Source organism: Akebia trifoliata, chromosome 1 (assembly GCF_017979445.1).
Source record: "Akebia trifoliata isolate Shusen 1 chromosome 1, ASM1797944v1, whole genome shotgun sequence".
In the NCBI taxonomy this organism is placed as follows: domain Eukaryota; kingdom Viridiplantae; phylum Streptophyta; class Magnoliopsida; order Ranunculales; family Lardizabalaceae; genus Akebia; species Akebia trifoliata.
The window spans coordinates 25,442,442-25,465,281 of NC_141375.1; the positions used below are offsets into that span (position 1 = coordinate 25,442,442).

Below are 22,840 nucleotides of genomic sequence, written 5' to 3' on the forward strand. Positions count from 1 at the left end.
ATTTAGGAATACGTCCAATACTTTAAAGGTATTGGATGAAAAGTGTAATTAAAAGGATCAAACGAAAATTTTAATTTAAAATTAAGGATTTAAATGAGATTACTTTTTAGAGGTTTTAAAAGAAAGATTTAATTTATGGGAAAGTTGGGGCAGTTGTGTTTTGGGGTTAGTGGTAAACCCACCAATTTGTATTTAAAATGGACTAAGATCCATTAAAAAACAATCCTTTTATTGTAATGACAATAAAAGTCCTTGTAACAAGGACAATGGTTATAAAGACACTTATATTTACATTGTGCAAATGACCACCTACCCACCATCCCTATTATATAAAATGAAAAAGAAACTTTTGTGACTTGTAAAAAGGAAAGAAAGAAAAGTAAAAGGAGAAAGGAGAGAGAGAAAAAAAGAGTTTGGAATTTAATGTTGGTAATTTATTTATTTAATAATAAAATAGTATCTTAATATTAAATGTAGGATTCCCATGGTTGTTGAATCCTAGTGATTTAATTAATGGTGTGGGTTAAAATGTGTAATTAATTAGTGGTACTCAAAGTTGCGCATATCCCTACGACGAAAGATGCTTAGGGATCCGTGCATCCTAGAACTATGCCTACTTGGATGGGAGTTAATGTGGATGTTGAGACGAGTTATAACGAGTAAGAGTAACTTATGAAAATACATGGATCGGATAACAATGTATCCCAAAGATCTTGAGGAAGATCATAGAGTTCACACAAGGGAAGCATGGTACCGTAAAAGATAACTATCAATTTGAGAATGGGAAAAATCTCTATAAATAGAGGTGTAATGGTAAGTGTTAGGATCTTTTAATGATAAACTGCGTAATTGTGATTTCAATATAACTTTTGCATAAAAGATTCTTTGGTAGGTACCACACCAATACCCCACATTGGAGCAAGCAAAGAAAAGAGAATGATTTGATTGTTTATGATGATCTCAAGGTGTATGAGGAGATAAATCACTTCTACATTAATTGTATTTAAAATATATGACTTATTGGATTGATATTCAAATTGTTTTTCGACTTTTGGTGATATTAAATAAGGATTCCGATGGTACTTGAGTTCAGGATGATATGTGAGCAACAGAGGTGACATATGGGTGAATTATTTTGTGTTTTGTATCTATTGTAAAATGGAATTTTGATACTCTAATAGGTAGCCCATTGAAAGAACGATATCATGTCAATATGGATATTCTAGAACAGCTCATCTCTGTTGAGAGATGTCTAGTATTCCAAACTAGAAGTAAAGGGGGCTATTCGCCCTGAACCCATAAATCTTACATTCTCTTTGTGATTTTTTTATTTATCTTTTTGGAAACATGTTGATGTGAGATTGGCTCTCTATAGAGGAGGCCTGTTAAAGAAACTACGCATTTTTTTTATATGAGATACACTATGTGAAAAATGGAAAATTCGACGAGCCAAGGCTCACGAATTTTAGAAATTGAATTTCGATGGTCCTGGATTGCTAGATTTTTTTATGTTCCCTGATTCAACCGGTTAGAGCCTCTAATTTCTCCAGTCCTCCATTAATTTGACGGTTTTGGCCTGTTGAAAAAACAAATTCCTCAATTCGATGTCTTGTTCAGTCGAATTTTATAAAAATTGACGATCGTGGGCCGTCAAATATGGGCTTTTTTCACTACCCTTGTAGGTGAATTTTTTTTCAAGTTTTTAATACGTGCAAATATTCAAATCATGGTTCAATGATGAGTTTTCCCTCCAAATATGTAATTTAATTATAAAATTGTAACCATGGGATCAATCAACCAGAATGTGAATCTTGAACTCTCCTTTTCCCGAAAAGGGTAATTAGATATAGCAAATCTCACTGATTAAGACAATTCTTGTAATTTAATTGTTTGTTAGGTAACAGAAACTAAAATGAGGAGCCATGAGTATATCATGAAACATGTAGAAAACTTAAAAAATAAAATATTCAAAAGGATGGTCATCTCTATGTAAAATATTGATTTTCTTTATTGGATGACCAAAGAAGAATAGTTATCTTCATCAGCTCTTTCATGACTACCATATATATATATATATATGCCTCTATATAGACATGACTTGGATATAAGTAGTTGTTGAAGGGTAACACTTGGAAGATGGAGATCATTGAAGGGGGGAAGGGAGTAAATGAGCAACTTCAAGCTCAAGCTCACTTATGGAACCACACATTTAATTTCATAAGCTCCATGTCGCTCAAGTGTGCAGTTCAACTAGGCATACCAGACATCATACACAAACATCACCAACCCATCACCCTCTCACAATTAGTAAAATCACTTCCAATCCCCCAATCCAAATCTGCTTGTGTCTACCGTCTCATGCGCATATTAGTCCACTCTGGCTTCTTCGCCCAACAAAAAATCGACAAAGAGCAACAAGAAGAAGGGTATGTGCTCACACCTTCATCGAAACTCCTCGTAAAGGACCATGCCACGAGCTTGTCACCCTTCTTGTTAATGATGCTAGATCCCGTCTTGGTAACACCTTGGCATTTCTTGAGTTCATGGTTTCAAGGGAGTAAGCTGACACCATTCGAGGCGGCACATGGAAGTACCCTTTGGGATTATGGGGCAAAACACCTTGACGTAAGCGAGTCCTTCAATGAAGCCATGGCTTGCGACGCTCAATTTGTGATGAGTGTGGTTGTTAATGAAGGCAAGGCTATATTTGAGGGGTTGAAGTCATTGGTTGATGTAGGAGGTGGCACTGGAACTGTGGCCAGGGCCCTTGCTGAGGCCTTTCCACACTTGAAATGCACTGTATTTGACCGTTCTCATGTTGTTGGTACCTTGCAAGGGAGTAAGAACTTGGAATTTGTAGAAGGGGATATGTTTGAGTCTATCCCTCGAGCTGATGCAATTTTATTTAAGGTATACTTGGTATCTCCTTATTTTATTTTAATACACCGACTTTTACTAACGCCACCCGAATTCATCAGTAAATCACCAAAGAATTAGCCACATCCTGGAGTGGCGTTAGCAAAAGTTGGTGTGGCAATAGATGCTCTCTTTAATTTCTTGATCTTAGATTCCATTTTTTTTTAATCATGGGCGGGCTTTATAAATATGGGTGGGTTCCAAACACATGTCAAGCGAACTTTTGGTGGGCTGCATGGACCAAACATTCATGGATTAATGATCCTTAATTTTATGAGATATTTACGAAAAGGTGGTCAACTTTTGGCGAATTTACTATTTTCGCTTAGTGCTCATATCAAAACGTGAATGATAACAAATTCGGAGGTTTTTAAAGTGATAATTTCACTTTAAACCTGCGAAATTGTCACTTCATTTTGATTTTTTTTTATAACAAAAACGTGATTGTTCACTTTTTGGTAATTAAAATGAACAATGAGCTGGAATCGTAAATAACTCATTTTCAGCCCACGAAATAGTAATTCACCTTAAATTCATACCATGTGGTGCTCCTAAGAGTTTGGTGATTTCGAGAATTTTTTCCATTGTGGGCTTGGAACCCATGTATGAGTAAAGTTTCGAAAACAATATATTTTGATTGTACTCACACGCGTCTATCAACAGTGGATTATGCATGATTGGACTGATGAAGAATGCGTGAAAATATTGAAGCGAAGCAAGGAAGCAATTATTTCCTCCAAAGATGAGGGAGGAAAGGTGATTATAATAGATATGGTTGTAGATGATAAAAAGGGGAAATATGAAGAAATTGAAACACAACTCTTTTTTGATATAATGATGATGGTTTTGCTGACTGGAAAAGAGAGAACTGAGAAAGAATGGGAGCAGCTGTTCTTAGAGTCGGGCTTCACTCACTATAAGATAACTCCAATTCTAGGTTTGAGGTCCATCATTGAGGTTTTCCCTTGATGAGGTATATTACCTTATAGTACATATGCGTGTCTAAGTTAGTTCTTCCATGCTGGGTTTGAGGTCCCTCATTGAGGTTTTCCCTTGATGAGGTATATTACCTTATAGTACATATGCGTGTCTAAGTTAGTTCTTCCATGCTGGGTTTGAGGTCCCTCATTGAGGTTTCCTCAAAGAGGTCTATTACCATATTGTACGTGTGTTTCGAGTTAGTTCTTGTATGATGTATCCCTGTTAGCTTGCTTTAATAATTTCTTCTTCTACCTAAGAAGGAAAAAAAAATTATAATAATTGATTTTGGAAGATAAATCTAGGGTTGAATACCATGGGCTCTTTGTTGTGCGAAAACGTGCAACAAATAAAACAAACAATGAACAATAAATTAAATGCAAACGAAATAGAGAAAATTAAAAAACATAAGACATGATTTACATGGTTCAGCAAGATGCCGAATGTCCACAGACAACGATGATCAATCTACTATCTTCAACGAAATTTTTACAAAGTTCATCAGAAACCCTAGTCTCCTTTTACACCTATTATTACTTTCTCTCTCTCTCTCTCTCTAGTGGTTGTCTCTTACACATTAAGAATGAACCTTAAAAATACCCTTTATATACTTAGAATTATAAAGAGCAGAAAACATGTCGAATCCAAATTCTTCAACAGTTATGCGAACAGATCAAATGGGCCGTTAACAGATCATCAAAATCCAGGTTGAAGTCATGACGATTCTCCAACACTTTTGTGAAATATATAAAATATGACAAATAAATTTTGAATAATGCTGAATAGACCTCAAGATTGAACCTCACATCACACACTTTGACATGAAAGTGTTTGGGAACCATAGGTGTTTTTGATTCGAGGAAAAACATATATGGCTCAATACACTTTCATGTCGGTGTGTGCGATCTAAGGTCCAATCTTGAGGTCATGACTCCAACACGACTCATAACTTTTTTAATTAAGGGTTTTTTTAACTGTGTTGATATCAAATATGATTTTAAAATATTTATGTGACCTGATAAATTCATCCTCTTTCGTCTAAACTTTGGTAGTGAATTTTACTTTATACCATTGTATAAAAATAAATTAAATTTTGAGAAGAAGAAAAAAAATGCTGTTTTTTTATTATTTATGAAAGTAAAGAAAAAAAAAATACTCCCATATTATCCCTTTTCTAAGAGTGAGAAGTGAGAGAAAATATGTAAGTGCTTCAAATAAAGTAGTTTGGAATGTCTGTTATTGTTGGTTGATTTGATCCAATTTCCCTATTTGGGTGATTTGGGTATTTGGGTACCCCCTAGAATCCAAATTTCCAATACATCAACGATGCCCGATAAACTGATAGAGGTCGAGGCAGATTCTAAATCAATGAAATGGCAACAATTCGGGATCATGGATCAATTAATTAATGGTGGAGCCTTCCCTTCTCAATATGTGATTTAATTATTATAAAATTTTAACCATGTGACTATCAATTACAAAGTGAACCTTGAACTTTCCCTTGCCTTAGATTTTGGCAAATCTCACTGACAAAGACAACTCCAAAATTTAATTGTTTGTTGAATAGAATAAACAAAAATTTGGAATCATTACTTTATCATGAAACATGTAAAACTTTAAAAAATGCAGTGTAAGGTTACACTTTAAATATTTAATTTCTTTACTGATTTTTTTTTGCTTTGACGGACCACATGTAACAACCCACCTGACACATGTACAACAGGTAAATAGTCACCTTTTTTTGTGGAGGTGTATATAGAAATTTGAAGTCATGACCTAGAGAGCAAATCCGATCAATCTTACCATCTCAGTTAACCCCTGGTGGGTTCTTTACTCAACATTTCCACTACTATATATAAAGTACGTCTATATAGGCATGACTTGGGTCCGAGGGGTGTTGAAAAAAAAAAGTGTGAAGATGGAAATTATTGATGTGGAGGGAGGAAATGAGTTACTTAAAGCTCAAACTCACATATGGAAGCATGTATTTAATTTCATAAGCTCCATGTCACTCAAGTGTGCAGTTCAACTAGGAATACCCGACATCATACACAACCATCACCTATCTATTGCCTTTTCAGGAATATCCCTTCAACTTTATTGCTTTTTATTTTTCGATTCAAAGCAATTATTCCACTGTAAATTAAACACTTCAATTAATAGTTCAAAAACCAGTCCACTTTAACGTTTTTTTTGAAAAATTTAGCCCATTTTTGAACATTAGCAAAGTAATTAAGAGATTGTTTTTTTGGTGTTGTTCATAAAAATACAAAACAACATTTAAAGATTTAAGATGAGATGATCAATATTAAATAAGATTTTGTGATTATTAATTAGAGTATTAGTATTCTTGCAAGTTATTAAAATGTTTTGAGATGCACAGAATCATATACAATACGTGAAAATTGGAAAATTCAATGGGACATGGGGATCATAAATTTTAGAAACCAAATTTCAAAGGCCTAGGGCCGTTGAAATTTTAGATGTTCCTTAGATTCAATGGCTTACAACCGTCAAATTTCTCCCATCCTCCATTAATTTGATAGTTTCGACTCATTGAAAACAATTCGACAATGATTGATCCGTCGAATTTTATGAAATTTAATGGCCTTGGCCATTGAATTTGGGTTTTTTTCACATTGTGATAGTTATGGTGGTAGGTTTACATTTTATTAACAACACTCTTTTTTTAAATGAATCTTTCCGAGATCAAGGTCATTTAGGAATTTCAGTTTATCTCAACTCTTCACATATAGCATCTATTATTAATCCAGTTTGTAATATGTATGAAAAGAAAACTGCGAGATTTTATCTGATATTAGTGAAATTACAAAAATACCTTGAAAACAATAAATATGGCATCAATTCAAATCAAGGGTCAATGGTGAGTCTTCCCTTCCCAATTTGTTATTTAATTATTTTAAAATTTTAACGATGTGATTATCATTCCCTTGCCTTAGATTTACACCAAATCTCACCAATAAAGACAACTTCGAAATTTAATTGTTTGTTGGATAGAAAAAAACAAAAATGAGTCATGATTTTATCATGAAACACGTAAAACATAAAAGGAAGTACTCAAAAGGGTATGATTGTAAAATTAAACTTTAAATATTTTTCTTCTATTCATCTGCCTTTTCACCCCTACACATATAAATATGCATCTATACAGGCATGACTTCGATATAAGGAGTTCTTGAAGAGAAACGAAGGCAACATGGAGATTATTGATGTGGAGGGAGGAAATGATTTACTTAAAGCTCAAGTTCACATATGGAGCCATATATTTAACTTCATAAGCTCCATGTCACTCAAGTGTGTAGTTCAACTTGGCATACCAAACATCATACACAACCATCACCCTCTCATAATTATGATGATCAAGGCATTGTATTAATGATACTACAAAGTATTCAAAATAACTTATTAAAACATATTATACCTGTATTACTACTCCCATTTCCAACTCTCATAGATGGTTTAGCTATACTAGATGATGCATCTGAGACTGAATTTGAATGGTTATTTCTCCCATTTATCTATTGAACCACCTGCTTGGATGATTTTCTACGCAACATATATAACCAACAATTTTTCAGATAATTAAAATCAATATATTCATCAAATGACAGAGTAATTTCATTTTATTAAAATGAACTACTACTATAAAAAAAAAATAACAATTTACACAATCAATCATATACTAGATGTAATCGTCATCATCATCATTAATGAAGTCTTGATCATCACCGACATATCCTTCGACAAATACTCCTTGGATATCGTTCATATTCCAAGTGATAACATCATCATTTGTATCAATTGTATTTTGATGCAACCCTACCTCATTATCTTGGAAAGGTTCTGCTACTACATCATCTTCCGGTTCCATATTGTATAAGTCTCGTGGTTGTGTATTTATTACAACACGCCAATCACAATGGGTGTTGTCTTTTATATAAAAAACTTGTTGTGTTTGATTTGCAAGAATGTATGGTTCGTTGGTGGTTAAGGTCCATGAAACATTCACACACTTGAAACCATATTCATCTTGCTTGAATCCCCCACGGTTTATGACATCCCACCAATGACATTTGAATAATATGAACCGATTCCCACCTGGATACTTCAACTCTAAAACATCATTTAAGATGTCATAGTATCCTACATTACCTGTCACCGAATTAATGTCATTAGCGCTTGCAAAACTATGTGTTTCTACAAAAACAAATACTCCACTATTTTGAGTTTTTCTCTAACTATCCATTCTTTGGTGTGAAATTTAAAGTCATTTACAATAAAACCTTAAAACAAATCACATTATGAGAAGGGCTGAGAGCTAACTGATAGATTTATTCATTTAGGTCTTCACCATTTAATCGCATTTGTAAAACCTATTAAGATTAAAGAATGAAATTAATACATTTATAAATATATTTAAGTGAGTTAATTTTGATGATATTTATTACAGACATGATGTTTAAACCACTCGACGAACTCCTTCATATGTTTTCGCTTCACATCTTTAACACTCATGTGATTATGAGTGTCTTTAATCATCTGTCTGTGTTGTCTGTATAATAAATTATTTTTTTTAATTAGGGACTACTATCAATTATGAATATAAATAAAAATGATTTGAAATGATTTATCTTACCGAAAAATTGAGCAATTTCATCACAGTTGTTTAGCATGTACAGACGAGCTTATTCCCACTCACTCTGTCCCAACATTTGTGAGATTGCTTTTCTTATAACACAACCATTTTCTTTGAAAATCGCCAATTTTTCACTTGAATCATCATCAACAACATCGTTATTACACACTGGTTGATTGAACCTTGTTTCAATCTCATGCAAGTACCTCGAGCAAAATGTCAACGATTATTTACAAATATACCCTTTAGCAATAGAACCCTCTGAAAGATTTTTATTATGCACATATGATTTTAACTTGTGCAAGTACCTTTCTATTGGATACATCCACGTATATTGCAATGGTCCGGTCAACTAAGTCTCACTGGCTAAATGAATAGGCAAGTACACCATAATATCAAAGAAAGCCGACGAAAATATCATCTCATTTTGCAAAGTGTTAATGCAATCTGAGATTCAAGGCGTTCTAACTCTTTTATCCTTAGAACCTTACAATATAATTGTTGAAAAATGTACACAACTCAATCAAAACCAAACACACATTCCTAGGTAAGATTCCTTTTAGTGCAAGTGGAATAAATTGTTGCATCAGAACATGACAATCGTGACTCTTGAGCCCTGATATCTTGCATTGTTTGACTTGAATACACCTTGAGAAATTATTTTCAATCCGTCGCTATAGTGCTCTACAACGACGGATACAATTTTACTGTCGCTAAATCTCGTTGGTATATATCAATTTTCCTGTAATGTTGGTACCTAACGAAAAATATCCTCCACAGATACTTAGATATAACAAATCTTATTGATTAAGACAACTTTGTAATTTAATTATTTGCTAGATAGAAGAAACAAAAGCATTGATCAATCATAAAGATTATTATTGTAGAGCTAACTTAAAATATTTAGTTTCTTTATTGGATAATTAGGTCTAGTGACTAGTCATGACAATCTCATCTACAATAGAAAATATTGGGGTCTTTGTTATAGAGAAATTGGAAAGTTTTGGATAGGGATGTTAATGGGTATCCATTTAACCGGAACCATAAGCTTGAATCAGAATTGAAAATCCTGATTCCGGATCGTTTTTTATTGGAATCGATTAGAATCATCATGTCTCTTGGAATCAAACTAATTAAGAACCGTTACTATCGATAGGAACCATGCATTAAAACTGTTTAAGGAGAATTTTTTTTGATGGTTCTAGTTCCGTCGTTTCCAATAATTAATTTGACAACTAAAACTGATAAGATTTAAAGGTTCTGGTTCGGTTCCAATAGGAATTGAACGAGAACCAACCCATTGACATCCCTATTTTGGACAATTTTTATGTATTTTAAATCCCTCTCTCTATTTCTCAAAGGAATGACAAGTGATAAGCTAGGGCATTCCTTGGCCATGATCGTATGCGATCAATAGGCAATAATTATGTTTTTAATATAAATATATATTTATTTATAAAACATGTGGGCCAAACCAGTTTGTAAATATGCCTTAAAAAAATTGCTCAAAATTAAAAGTGGCTAGGAGTATTATTGTAGGCCACGTACTCTTAAAATATTTATTTTCTTTGCTGATTCATCAGCAAATTTCACTACTATAAATGCATATGAATAGTTGCTGAGTTGAAACATTGGGAAGATGGAGATCATTGAGGGAGGAAATGAGTTACTTAATGCTCAAACTCACATATGGAAGCATGTATTTAACTTTATAAGTTCCATGTCACTCAAGTGTGCAGTTCAACTTGGCATACCAGACATCATACACAACCATCACCAACCCATCACCCTCGCACAACTCGTAGAATCACTTTCAATCGCCCAATGAAAATCCGCTCATGTCTACCGTCTAATGCTCATATTGGTCCACTCTGGCTTCTTCGCACGAAAAAAACTCGATGATGATCAACAAGAAGAAGGCTATGTGGTCACACCTTCATCTAAGCTCCTCGTAAAGGACCACACCACGAGTTTGTCGCCGTTCTTGCTAATGATGCTTGATCCTGTCTTAATAACACCTTGGCAATTCATGCGTGCATGGTTCCAAGGAAGTGATATTGCGGCCTTTGAAGTAGCCCATGGAAAGGGCCTTTGGGAGTATGGGGCGGAACACCTTGAAATTAGTAACTTTATTAATGAAGCCATGGCTTGTGACGCTCGATTGGTGATGCCTATGATTATTAATGAATGTAAGTGTCAACTAGCTAGCACCTGGCTTTTCAGCCTACTTCTTTCTCTCCTGAACGAACCTTTTAGTCGAGTGATTGCATCTCCTTCGGCTAAAGAAAGTTGCTTCCTTATCTTGCTGGGCCGTATCTTGCTGCTGGGCCTAGCCTACGTTCCGACCTAACTGACCTCAATAACCTGGGCATAAACTCAAACAGGAGACCTTACAGATGAGGGTGGTGAAGTTCATTAAGGTGAGTGTAGTGAAGACCAGCTCAACCAGCCGGTGGGTTGAAGTCATTGGTTGACGTACGGGGTGGCCCGGGCCATTGCTGAGGCCTTTCCACACTTGAAATGCACTGTGATTGACCTTCCCCATGTAGCTGGTACCATGCAAGGGAGCAAAAACTCGGACTTTGTTGGAGGGAATACGTTTGAGTCTATCCCTCCAGCAGATGCAGTTCTATTCAAGGTAATGGGTACCTCATTTTCTTTTAATGTCTTTGCTTTTGGAATTATTATTTTTTATCATGGGTGGATTACAACTTCCAACCATACGTGCTGCGACAAGGCACACCCATATCAGCACATAGGCCTATAATACATGATAAATGGGCCTTTAAGTTGTGCCCCATGATATTGCAAAGACTTAACTTGGTCACTTGGCATACTCTTCTAGGCCTATTGATTTATGAATTTTTATCCTGATTGGTGATATCGAGCATTCTTTTCATCATGAGCTGGGAACCCACCCATGGGTACAGTTTTGAAAATAATGGGTTTTGTTAGTACTCACAAACAGAGATTGCATGTACAGTGGATTTTGCACGATTGGACCGATGAAGAATGTGTGGAGATACTGAAGCGAAGCAGGGAGGCGATAATTTCCTCCAAAGACGAGGGAGGAAAGGTGATCATAATTGAAATGATAGTGGATGACACCAAAGGAAAATATGAATCAATTGAAACACAGCTCTATTTTGATATGTTGATGATGGCTTTGGTGACTGGAAGAGAGAGAACCGAGAAAGAATGGGAGAAGCTCTTCTTAGAGTCGGGTTTCACTCGCTATAAAACAACTCCTATTCTTGGTTTAAGGTCCCTCATTGAGGTTTTCCCTTAATGTGGTCTATTACCATACTATATGTATGTGTTTCTATGTTGGTTCTTGTATGCTGGTGTGATTCTCCTTGATGTATTCCTGTTGGTTTGCCTTAATAAATTCTTCTTCCACCAATTTTATTTTATTTTTTTTAATTTTTCCACGTTATTTAATACCATATTATATACCGCTTCACCACCCTCTGTGTTTTCAAAACTCAGCCTTCTATATACACTAATTAGAATGACCCCCCACCCTTTTTTTTTTTTTTTTTTCAATTGAAATCATTCACTTTGATTTTCATTTTCAACTTTAAGATTTTCTATTTCAACCTTTAAAAGTCAAGAAAAGATTGGATAATCGATGATCTTAATGCCTTCATCTTTAATCTACAGCCAAAAACCTTCTCTTCTTTTCTTTTTCTCGAAAATTGATCATTTTCAATTCTTGATTATTCTAAATCAGTCATTTTCTTCCTTAAAATTTTCAATTTCAACCTTCAATCCTCAACACAGGATATAATGTTTGGAGAAATAGAAAATAATAGAATTTTTAATAGAAAAGCCTAAGTTTAAGGGTAGGAAAGCGTGAAATAGATAGGCTAATGATAAGATTGAGTAGATTAAAAGAAATTATAATAGAAGTTTAAAGCGCTTGAAGATGACATATTTTGTGATAAAAATCTAAACTTTTTATATTAAAGGTTGAATAGGAGGGCACTTAGATCATTTAGTCTATAAGATCTAAAAGGCTTTATGGAGGGCACATACTCAATTTGAAAACAAATGGGTATTTCAAATATTCACCAAGGTGTGTCTAAATCACCCAATTTTTTATTGGATAAACTTGAAGAGGGGTCTCATCCTTCATTAATATTAAAAGAGGTACATACAAGAATGATAACAAAAACAAAACAAAAAAATAAAAATAAAAATCAATTATAGAATAAAAGCATACAAAACTCGTTTTGGAAGCCCAAAAGACGTAATCCATTCCACGATGGAACCAGCCGTCTGGCAGCCTATTTTACAAGAAAATCAGCTGCCTGATTGGACATCAAACTTTGACCCAATCTCCCTCATGCTCTGTAGGTCATAGTTTTTATTTATTTGTAATTATTATCTAATCTATGGTCACATTTTTTAAATCTTAGTTTCTTAATCCAATCCTGTTTATAATATAAAAAAAAAACTAATTATTCTTTATATATAAATTTAAATTTATCAAACAAGTTTATACTAAGTTAACTCAAACTTGATGGGTACCCATAGGTAGTTCCATTATGAATGTTTCTATTTTGATTTTATAAAACTAATAATTAATGAGCCATGTGCATGGTATTTGTAAAAAGAAAATAATCATTGTTTTTAAAAAGTAATACCTAACTTTTGAAAAATATATATTAAAAATCATAATTAATTAGCCATGTGAATGACATTTACATCTAAGGTTGGGTTCCATTGACTCAAGAAATAACACATGATCCCTATCCACAAACACAAAATCCAATGGTTGAGAGCTATTATCAAAATAAGTATTATCGAGATATGTACTATCAAGTGGCACATTAAATCCAAACCTTTTAATGGTTTTCTAAAAAAAAGGCTAAAAAATAATAGTTCAAGCCATCAGTAATCAGTTATAATAAAAAAGAAAGATGCGCATCGCAGATGACTCAAACTATTATTTAAAGGAAAGATCCAGGAAAAACTAGTTTGGGTTCAGAATTGCACCTCTCACGAGCTTCCACCCACAAAGTAGGCAGCTAATGCCCTATTCGAGGAGTATATGAGGCACTTTGTTTATTTCCTATATAGATATTTGAGATTTGGAGTTTGTATAAGTCAGATTAGCCTGACTTTCAGAATAAGATTTCATGAAAAAAGTCAGATTAAAAAAAAAAAAATCAAAAACTATATTATATTTTCACTTTGATCCAAGGTATTGAAAATGGATGATTACTAAACTCAAAAATTTAACGGTGAATAGTAAAAAATTTCTTTTAAATTTGTATTTCAAAGTTCTCTAAAGTCTGTCCTCTACAACCCTATGGCATCCTCTACAATCCTATGGCATCGGATCATATTATTGTATGCCACAAGGTAATGCGGTCAAGAAATTTTCCTTGCTAACTTAGGAAGGAAAGTGCTTTTATAATTTTATTGATGTGATTCATTTAAAGATGAGTGCTAATAATTTGACTTACTTTAAATGTACGCACCTAACGCACGTTGACATGGAAGCATATAACTTATTATAAAAGAAAGAGAGTTTCTTTCTCTCTTACCCGTTTTCTGCCCACATATTTATTTTTTTAGATTTCAAATCTTAAAAAGTATTGTTAGGCCCACATTGATTATCACATTAACTATTTCCAACAACATAGTCATCTAGATTTCATGAAAATATTCATATTAAAAAAAAAAAAAACTATTTTTTGAGTTTGATCCAAGGTGTTTAAAACAGACAACTACCAAGCATCCAAATTTAAAAATAAAATTAAATAGTGAAAAATAATTGTTTTTTTTTAAGTTCATATAATTTTATCGTCTACAACCTCATATCATCAGATCATGATTTTCAATGTCATAAGGTGATCAGATTTGAAAGTTCTTTTATTTTTTCACTATGGCAGGAGAGAACTCTCTTTTTCTCTCTCTTTATTTTAAAATAAGTTATGTGCTTCCATGTCAGAGTGCATCAGGTGCGTGCACCAAAAGTACATTAAATTATCAACACTCTTTAAAGAAACAATATATGATTCAATATGAGATTTGATATCATCATATAATTCAATTTTTGGAGTTTTATTAAAGTAGATAATGATTTCATTTTTGGCTATTCAATATGAGATTTTTTTTTCCCATCAAATCAAGGGAATATACAAAAATTCGGTTTTGGGCCATCAAAATTTGATTTCTAAAATTCGTGGGCATTGGCCCGTCAAATTTTCCTGTAAAATTTTTCACTTTTCACGTAGTATATTCTAATATCATTTCCTAAATTATTTTCACTCCAGCAGCATGTAATCCATATTAAGAGACTCATAAATATAATATTAATTTTAAACAAATTAGAAAATGAAAATGGCATTTCAAGTTTTGTTTAGCAGCAAGTGCAAGAGATAGGATTTCAGGGATTTGAAGATATATATTGCATGTGTAGAATTTTATAAGTAGGTGTTTGGAACCTTAGATTTGGTCTGTATTTCTTTGATTAGACAAGTTATTTTAGTTCGGATTGTATAATCAAATTAATCTGGACTTGTTTATATGGTTTGATTGTAGTGTGAATTATTGAGAATTCAAGCAGGTTATTTGAAATGCAAAAACAAAACCTCTTTGTCAATGAAGATAGAAAGTGATGATAATAATTTAATTAGACTTACTACATATATTCAAATATGAGAAAATTTGAACATACATTGAAAACAACTTTGAGATCGTGGGGTTCAATTAAGTTTGGAGTTTAAAATGATTTAATCAAGAAAATTTCAAAATTAAAAGGTGGGAATTTAGGAATACGTCCAATATTTTAAAGGCATTGGATGAAAAGTTTAACTAGAAGGATCAAACAAAAATTTTAATTTAAAATTAAGGATTTAAATGAGATTACTTTTTAGAGGGTTTAAAAGAAAGATTTAAAAATTTTATGGGAAACTTGGGGCAGTTGTGTTTTGGGGTTAGCGATGGTAAACCCACTAATATGTATTTAGAATGGACTAAGATTCATTAAAAAACAATCCTTATATTGTAATGACAATAAAAAGTCATTGTAATAGGGATAGTGGTTATAAAGACATTTATATTTATATTGTGAAAATGACCATATGCCCACCATCCCTATTATATAAAATGAAAAACAAACTTTTGTGACCAGGTTTGAAAAAATCAGCACTCATCCTCACAAAAAATCAGCTCATTCCAAAGCTTCTAACCCATGTTTTGAAAAATGTTTGGCAAACTTTAGAGCTGTTGAACCGTCTCCTATATATATATATATATATATATATATATATATATATATATATATATATATATATGGGTCACATTCAATGGCAAACTTTTTAGCAAACTTTTTGGCAAAACATTTTTCAAAACTTCTAACCCCATCCAGTTTACAAAAAATGGACGGTCCACGATTTTTCAACTTGTAAACATGGGTTAGAAGTTTTGGAATGGGCTGATTTTTGGTGAGGATGATCTTCTCACCGTAGAGATCATCCTCACAAAAAATCAGCCCATTCCAAAACTTCTAACTCATGTTTTGAAAAATGTTTTGTCAAAAAGTTAGCCATTGAACGCTACCCTATATATGGGAAATGTTCAGCGACAAACATTTTGGCAAAACATTTTTCAAAACATGGGTTAGAGGTTTTGGAATGGGCTGATTTTTGGTGAAGATGATCTCTATGGTGATGAGATCTTCATCACCAAAAATCAGCCCATTTCAAAACTTCTAATCCTATCAAAAATGGTTTACAAAAAAAGGGCGGTCCACGATTTTTCAACTTGTAAACTGGGGCTAGAAGTTTTGGAATGGGCTGATTTTTGGTGAGGATGATCTCCTCACCGTAGAGATCATTCTCATAAAAAATCAGCCCATTCCAAAACCTCTAACCCATGTTTTGAAAAATGTTTTGCCAAAATGTTTGTTGCTGAATGAGACCTATATATATATATATATATATATATATATATATATATATATATATATATATATATATATGGGGGCGGTTCAAGGGCCATATGTAAAAACATATGAAAAAACAATGGTTTTTCAAAATATGGGTTAGATTGAGCTGATTTTTTGAGAGGATGGTCACTATGATGAGAAGATCATCCTCACAAAAAATCAACTCAATCAGAAACTTCTAAATCCATCAAAAGTGATTTACAAATTATTGGTAAAAGTTGGCAAAAAATCGATAGTCCACATTCTAAATCACTTTTAATGGGGTTAGAAGTTTCAAATTGGACTGATTTTTTTTTCAGATGATCTTCCCATAATAGAAATCCTCCTCACAAAAAATCAGTTGAATCCGAAACTTCTAACTTATATTTTGAAAATTTATTAATGTTATATTGTTTTTTCATATGGCCCTTGATCTTGACCCTATATATATGGGTCCCGTTCAGCAACAAACATTTTGACAAACATTTTGGCAAAACATTTTTCTAAACATGGGTTAGAGGTTTTGGAATGGGTTGATTTTTGGTGAGGATGATCTCTACGGTGAGGAGATCATCCTCACCAAAAATCAGCCCATTCAAAAACTTCTAGCCCCATGTTTACAAGTTGAAAAATTGTGAACCGCCCTTTTTTTGTAAATCATTTTTGATGGGTTAGAAGTTTTGGAATGGGCTGATTTTTGGTGAGGATGATCTCCTCACTGAAGAGATCATCCTCACCAAAAATCAACCCATTCCAAAACCTCTAACCCATATTTTGAAAAATGTTTTGTCAAAATGTTTGTTGATGAACATTTCCCACCTATATATAGAGAGAGAGAGGGTCCGTTCACCACCCTACACTTACCAAACGTGTTTTATCCTACATGGGTTAGAAGTTTTGGAATAGGCTAATTTTTGGTGAGAATGATCTCTATGGTGAGGAGATCATCCTCACCAAAAATCAGCCCATTCCAAAACTTCTAACGCCATAAAAAATGATTTACAAAAAATGGATAGTCCACGATTTTTCAACTTGTAAACATGGGGTTAGAAATTTCAGAATGAGCTGATTTTTGGTAAGGATGATCTTCTAATCGTAAATATCATCCTCACCAAAAATCAGCCCATTTCAAAACTTCTAACCCATGGAGGACAAAACACGTTTGGTAAAGCGTAGGGTAAAGTGTAGGGTGTTGAACATTTCCCATATGTCCCATTTGGCACCGAACCATTTACCCAACAATTTGCCCAACATGTTTTGTCCTACATGGGTTAGAAGTTTTAGAATAGGCTGATTTTTGGTGAGGAGATCATCCTCACCAAAAATCAGTCAATTCCAAAACCTCTAATCCCATCACAAATGGTTTACAAAAAATGAACGGTCCACGATTTTTCAACTTCTAAACATGGGGTTAGAAGTTTTGGAATGGGTTGATTTTTTGTGAGGATGATCGTCTAACCGTAGATATCATCCTCACCCCATTCCAAAACATCTAACCCATATAGGACAAAATATGGTAGAGATCATCTTCACCAAAAATAAGCCAATTCCAAAACTTCTAACCCATTTAGGACAAAATATGATAGAGATCATCCTCACCAAAAATCAGCCCATTCCAAACCTTCTAACCCATGTAAGACAAAAATGATTGGGTAAATGGTTGGGTGCTGAACATTTCCATATATATATAGGGTAGCATTCAATGGCAAACTTTTTGGCAAAACATTTTTCAAAACATGAGTTAGAAGTTTTGGAATGGGCTGATTTTTGGTGAGGATGATCTCTACGGTGAGGAGATCATCCTCACCAAAAATCAGCTCATTCCAAAACTTCTAACCCATGTTTACAAGCTGAAAAATCGTGGACCGTCCATTTTTTGTAAACTGTTTTTGATGGGGTTAGAAGTTTTGGAATGGGCTGATTTTTTGTGATGATGATCTCCTCACCATAGAGATCATCCTCACCAAATATCAGCCCATTCCAAAACCTCTAACTCATGTTTTGAAAAATGTTTTGCCAAAAAGTTGGCCATTGAACGCCCCCCATATATATATATATATGCCTCTATATAGACATGACTTGGATATAAGTAGTCGTTGAAGGGAAACACTTGGAAGATGGAGATCATTGAAGGGGGGAAGGGAGTAAATGAGCAACTTCAAGCTCAAGCTCACTTACGGAACCACACATTTAATTTCATAAGCTCCATGTCACTCAAGTGTGCAGTTCAACTAAGCAAACCAGACATCATACACAACCATCACCAACCCATCACCCTCTCACAATTAGTAAAATCACTTCCAATCCCCCAATCCAAATCTACTTGTGTCTACCGTCTCATGCGCATATTAGTCCACTCTGGCTTCTTCGCCAGACAAAAAATCGACGCAGAGCAACAAGAAGAAGGGTATGTGCTCACACCTTCATCGAAGCTCCTCGTAAAGGACCATGCCACGAGCTTGTCGTCCTTCTTGTTAATGATGCTAGATCCTGTCTTGGTAACGCCTTGGCATTTCTTGAGTTCATGGTTTCAAGGGAGTAAGCAGACACCATTCGAGGCGGCACATGGAAGTACCCTTTGGGATTATGCGGAACAAAACCTTGACGTAAGCGAGTCCTTACATGAAGCTATGGCTTGCGACTCTCGATTTGTGATGAGTGTTGTTGTTAATGAAGGTAAGGCGATATTCGGGGGGTTGAAGTCATTGGTTGATGTAGGAGGTGGCACTGGAACTGTGGCCAGGGCCCTTGCTGAGGCCTTTCCACACTTGAAATGCACTTTATTTGACCGTCCTCATGTTGTTGGTACCTTGCAAGGGAGTAAGAACTTGGAATTTGTAGAAGGGGATATGTTTGAGTCTATCCCTCCAGCTGATGCAATTTTATTTAAGGTATACATGGTACCTCCTTAATTTATTTTAATACACCGACTTTTACTAATGCCACCCGAATTCATCAGTAAATCATCAAAGAATTAACCACATCCTGGAGTGGCGTTAGCAAAAGTTGGTGTGGCAATAGAAGCTCTCTTTAATTTCTTGATCTTGAATTCCATTTTTTTTAATCATGGGCTTTATAAATATGGGTGGGTTCCAAACACATGTCAAGCAAACTTTTGGTGGGCTGCACGGACCAAACATTCATGGATTAATGATCCTTAATTTTATGAGATATTTACGAAAAAGTGGTCTACTTTTGACGAATTTACTATTCCAGTTCACTGCTCATTTTAATTATCAAAACGTGAACAATAACAAATTTGGAGGTTTTAAAGTGACAATTTCACTTTAAACCTGCGAAATTGTCACTTCATTTTGATTTTTTTTATAACAAAAACATGATTGTTCACTTTTTGGTAATTAAAATGAACAATGAGCTGGAATCATAAATAACTCATTTTCAGCCCACGAAATAGTAATTCACCTTAAATTCATACCATGTGGTGCTCCTAAGACATTGGTGATTTTGAGAATTTTTTCCATTGTGGGCTTGGAACCCATGTATGAGTAAAGTTTCAAAAACAATATATTTTGATTGTACTCACACACGTCTATGGACAGTGGATTATGCATGATTGGACTGATGAAGAATGCGTGAAAATATTGAAGCGAAGCAAGGAAGCAATTATTTCCTCCAAAGATGAGGGAGGAAGGGTGATTATAATAGATACGGTAGTAGATGATAAAAAAGGGAAATATGAAGAAATTGAAACACAACTCTTTTTTGATATAATGATGATGGTTTTGCTGACTGGAAAAGAGAGAACTGAGAAAGAATGGGAGCAGCTGTTCTTAGAGTCGGGCTTCACTCACTATAAGATTACTCCAATTCTGGGTTTGAGGTCCCTTATTGAGGTTTTCCCTTGATGAGGCATATTACCTTATAGTACGTATGTGTTTCTAAGTTAGTTCTTCTATGCTGGGTTTGAGGTCCCTGATTGAGGTTTTCCTCAAAGAGGTCTATTACCATATTGTACGTGTGTTTCTAAGTTAGTTCTTGTATGATGTATCCCTATTAGCTTTCTTTAATAAATTCTTCTTCTACCTAAAAGGAAAAAGAAATTATAATAATTGATTTTGCCTGATAAATCTCGGGTTGAATACCATGGGCTTTTTGTTGTGCGAAAACGTGCAACAAATAAAACAAACAACCTACAAGAAATTAAATACTAACGAAATAAATAAAAAAAACAAAAAACAGAAGACATGATTTACATGGTTCAGCAAGAAGCCAAACGTCCACAAACAACGATGATCAATCTACTATCACTCTCTCTCTCTCTCTCTCTGGTGGCTGTCTCTTACAAATTAAGAATGAACCTTAAAAATACTCTTTATATACTTAGAGTTACAAAGAGCAGAAAACACGTCGAGTCAAAACCCAATCCATATGAGTCCAAATTCTTCAACACTTATGCTAATGGATCAAACGGGCCATTAACAGATCATCAAGAACCCAGGTTGAACTCATGACAATTCTCCGACACTTTTGTGAAAGATCCAAAAGTATGACAAAAAATTTTGAATAATGATAGACCTCAAGATTGAACCTCACATCGCACACTCTGACATGAAAGTGTTTGGGAACCATAGGTGTTTTTGATTTGAGGAGCAACATCTATGGTTCCAATACACTTTCATGTCAATGTGTGCGATCTAAGGTCCAGTCTTGAGGTCACTCCAACACGACTCATAAATTTTTTAAGGGGTTTTTTAACTGTGTTGATATCGAATACAATTTTAAAATATTTACATGACTTGAAAAATTCATCCTCTTTCATCTAAACTTTGGTAGTGAATTTTCCTTCATACCATTGTACAAAAATAAATTAAATTTTGAGAAGAAGAAAAAAATTATTATTTATGAAAGTAAAGAAAAAAAATACTATTCTGTAAATATTTAGGCAAAATTTATTATCCCTTTTCTAAGAGTTAGAAGCGAGAAAATATGTAAATGCTTCAAATAAAGTTGTTTGGAATGTCTGTTATTGTTGGTTGATTTGATCCAATTTCCCTATTTGGGTGATTTGGGTATTTGGGTACCCTAGTATCCAAATTTTCAATACATCGATGATGCCCAATAAACTGATAGAGGTCGAGGCAGATTCTAAATCAATGAAATGGCATCAATTTGGGATCATGGATCAATTAATTAATGGTGGAGCCTTCCCTTCTTAATATATGATTTAATTATTATTATCAATTACAAAGTGAACCTTGAACTTTCCCTTGCCTTAGATTTTCGCAAATCTCACTGACAAAGACAACTCCAAAATTTAATTGTTTGTTGGATAGAATAAACAAAAATTCTTTATCATGAAAAACTTTAAAAAAAAAAAAAAATGCACTGTAAAGTTACACTTTAAATATTTAATTTCTTTATTGATTTTTTTTTTTTTTGCTTTGGCAGACCGCACGTAACAACCCACCTGACACGTGTACAGCAGGTAAATGGCCACCTTTTTGGTGGAGGTGCATATAAAAATTTGAAGTCATGACTTAAAGAGCAAATCTAGTTAGTCTTGCCATCTCAATTAACCCCTGGTGGGTTCTTTACTCAACCTTTTCACTACTATGTATAAAGTACATCTATATAGGCATGACTTGGGTCCAAGGAGTGTTGAAAAAAAAAAAAGAGTGAAGATGGAAATTATTGATGTGGAAGGAGGAAATGAGTTACTTAGCTCAAACTCACATATGGAAGCATGTATTTAATTTCATAAGCTCCATGTCACTCAAGTGTGCAGTTCAACTGGGAATACCCAACATCATACACAACCATCACCAACCTATTGCCTTTTCCGGAATATCCCTTCAACTTTATTGCTTTTTATTATTCGATTCAAAGCAATTATTCCACTGTAAATTAAACACTTCAATTAATAGTTCAAAAACCAGTCCACTTCAACGTTTTTTTTGAAAAATTTAGCCCATTTTTGAACATTAGCAAAGTAATTAAGAGATTGTTTTTTGGTGGTGTTCATAAAAATACAAAACAACATTTAAAGATTTAAGATGAGATGATCAATATTAAATAAGATTTTGTGATTATTAATTAGAGTATTAGTTTTCTTGCAAGTTATTAAAATGTTTTGAGATGCACAAAATCATATACAATACGTGAAAATTGGAAAATTCAATCGGTCATGGTGATCATAAATTTTAGAAACCAAATTTCAAAGGCCTAGGGCCGTTGAAATTTTAGATGTTCCCCAGATTCAATGGCTTACAACCTTCAAATTTCTCCCATCCTCCATTAATTTGATAGTTTCAGCTCATCGAAAACAATTCAACAATAATTGATCGGTTGAATTTTATGAAATTCAATGGCCTTGGCCATTGAATTTG

At 33.9% G+C, this 22,840-nt stretch overlaps 2 protein-coding genes and 1 pseudogene across 3 annotated transcripts; all 3 read left to right on the forward strand.

Moving 5' to 3' along the window:
- Positions 1-2,096: 2,096 nt before the first annotated feature.
- On the forward strand, positions 2,097-3,900 carry LOC147411216 (trans-resveratrol di-O-methyltransferase-like). Its single transcript, XM_086450097.1, has 2 exons — positions 2,097-2,910; positions 3,580-3,900. The coding sequence occupies exons 1-2, from the start codon at positions 2,137-2,139 to the stop codon at positions 3,883-3,885; spliced, it is 1,080 nt and encodes a 359-aa protein (XP_086306223.1). The 5' UTR covers positions 2,097-2,136; the 3' UTR covers positions 3,886-3,900.
- A 6,284-nt stretch (positions 3,901-10,184) lies between these two features.
- On the forward strand, positions 10,185-11,940 carry LOC147411217 (trans-resveratrol di-O-methyltransferase-like; annotated as a pseudogene). Its single transcript, XR_015180458.1, has 3 exons — positions 10,185-10,746; positions 11,001-11,189; positions 11,535-11,940. The product of XR_015180458.1 is annotated as a trans-resveratrol di-O-methyltransferase-like (transcript).
- A 6,636-nt stretch (positions 11,941-18,576) lies between these two features.
- On the forward strand, positions 18,577-20,659 carry LOC147411218 (trans-resveratrol di-O-methyltransferase-like). Its single transcript, XM_086450184.1, has 2 exons — positions 18,577-19,384; positions 20,054-20,659. Exons 1-2 carry the CDS (start codon positions 18,611-18,613, stop codon positions 20,357-20,359), a joined length of 1,080 nt encoding a protein of 359 aa, XP_086306310.1. The 5' UTR covers positions 18,577-18,610; the 3' UTR covers positions 20,360-20,659.
- The last annotated feature ends 2,181 nt before the right edge of the window (positions 20,660-22,840 follow it).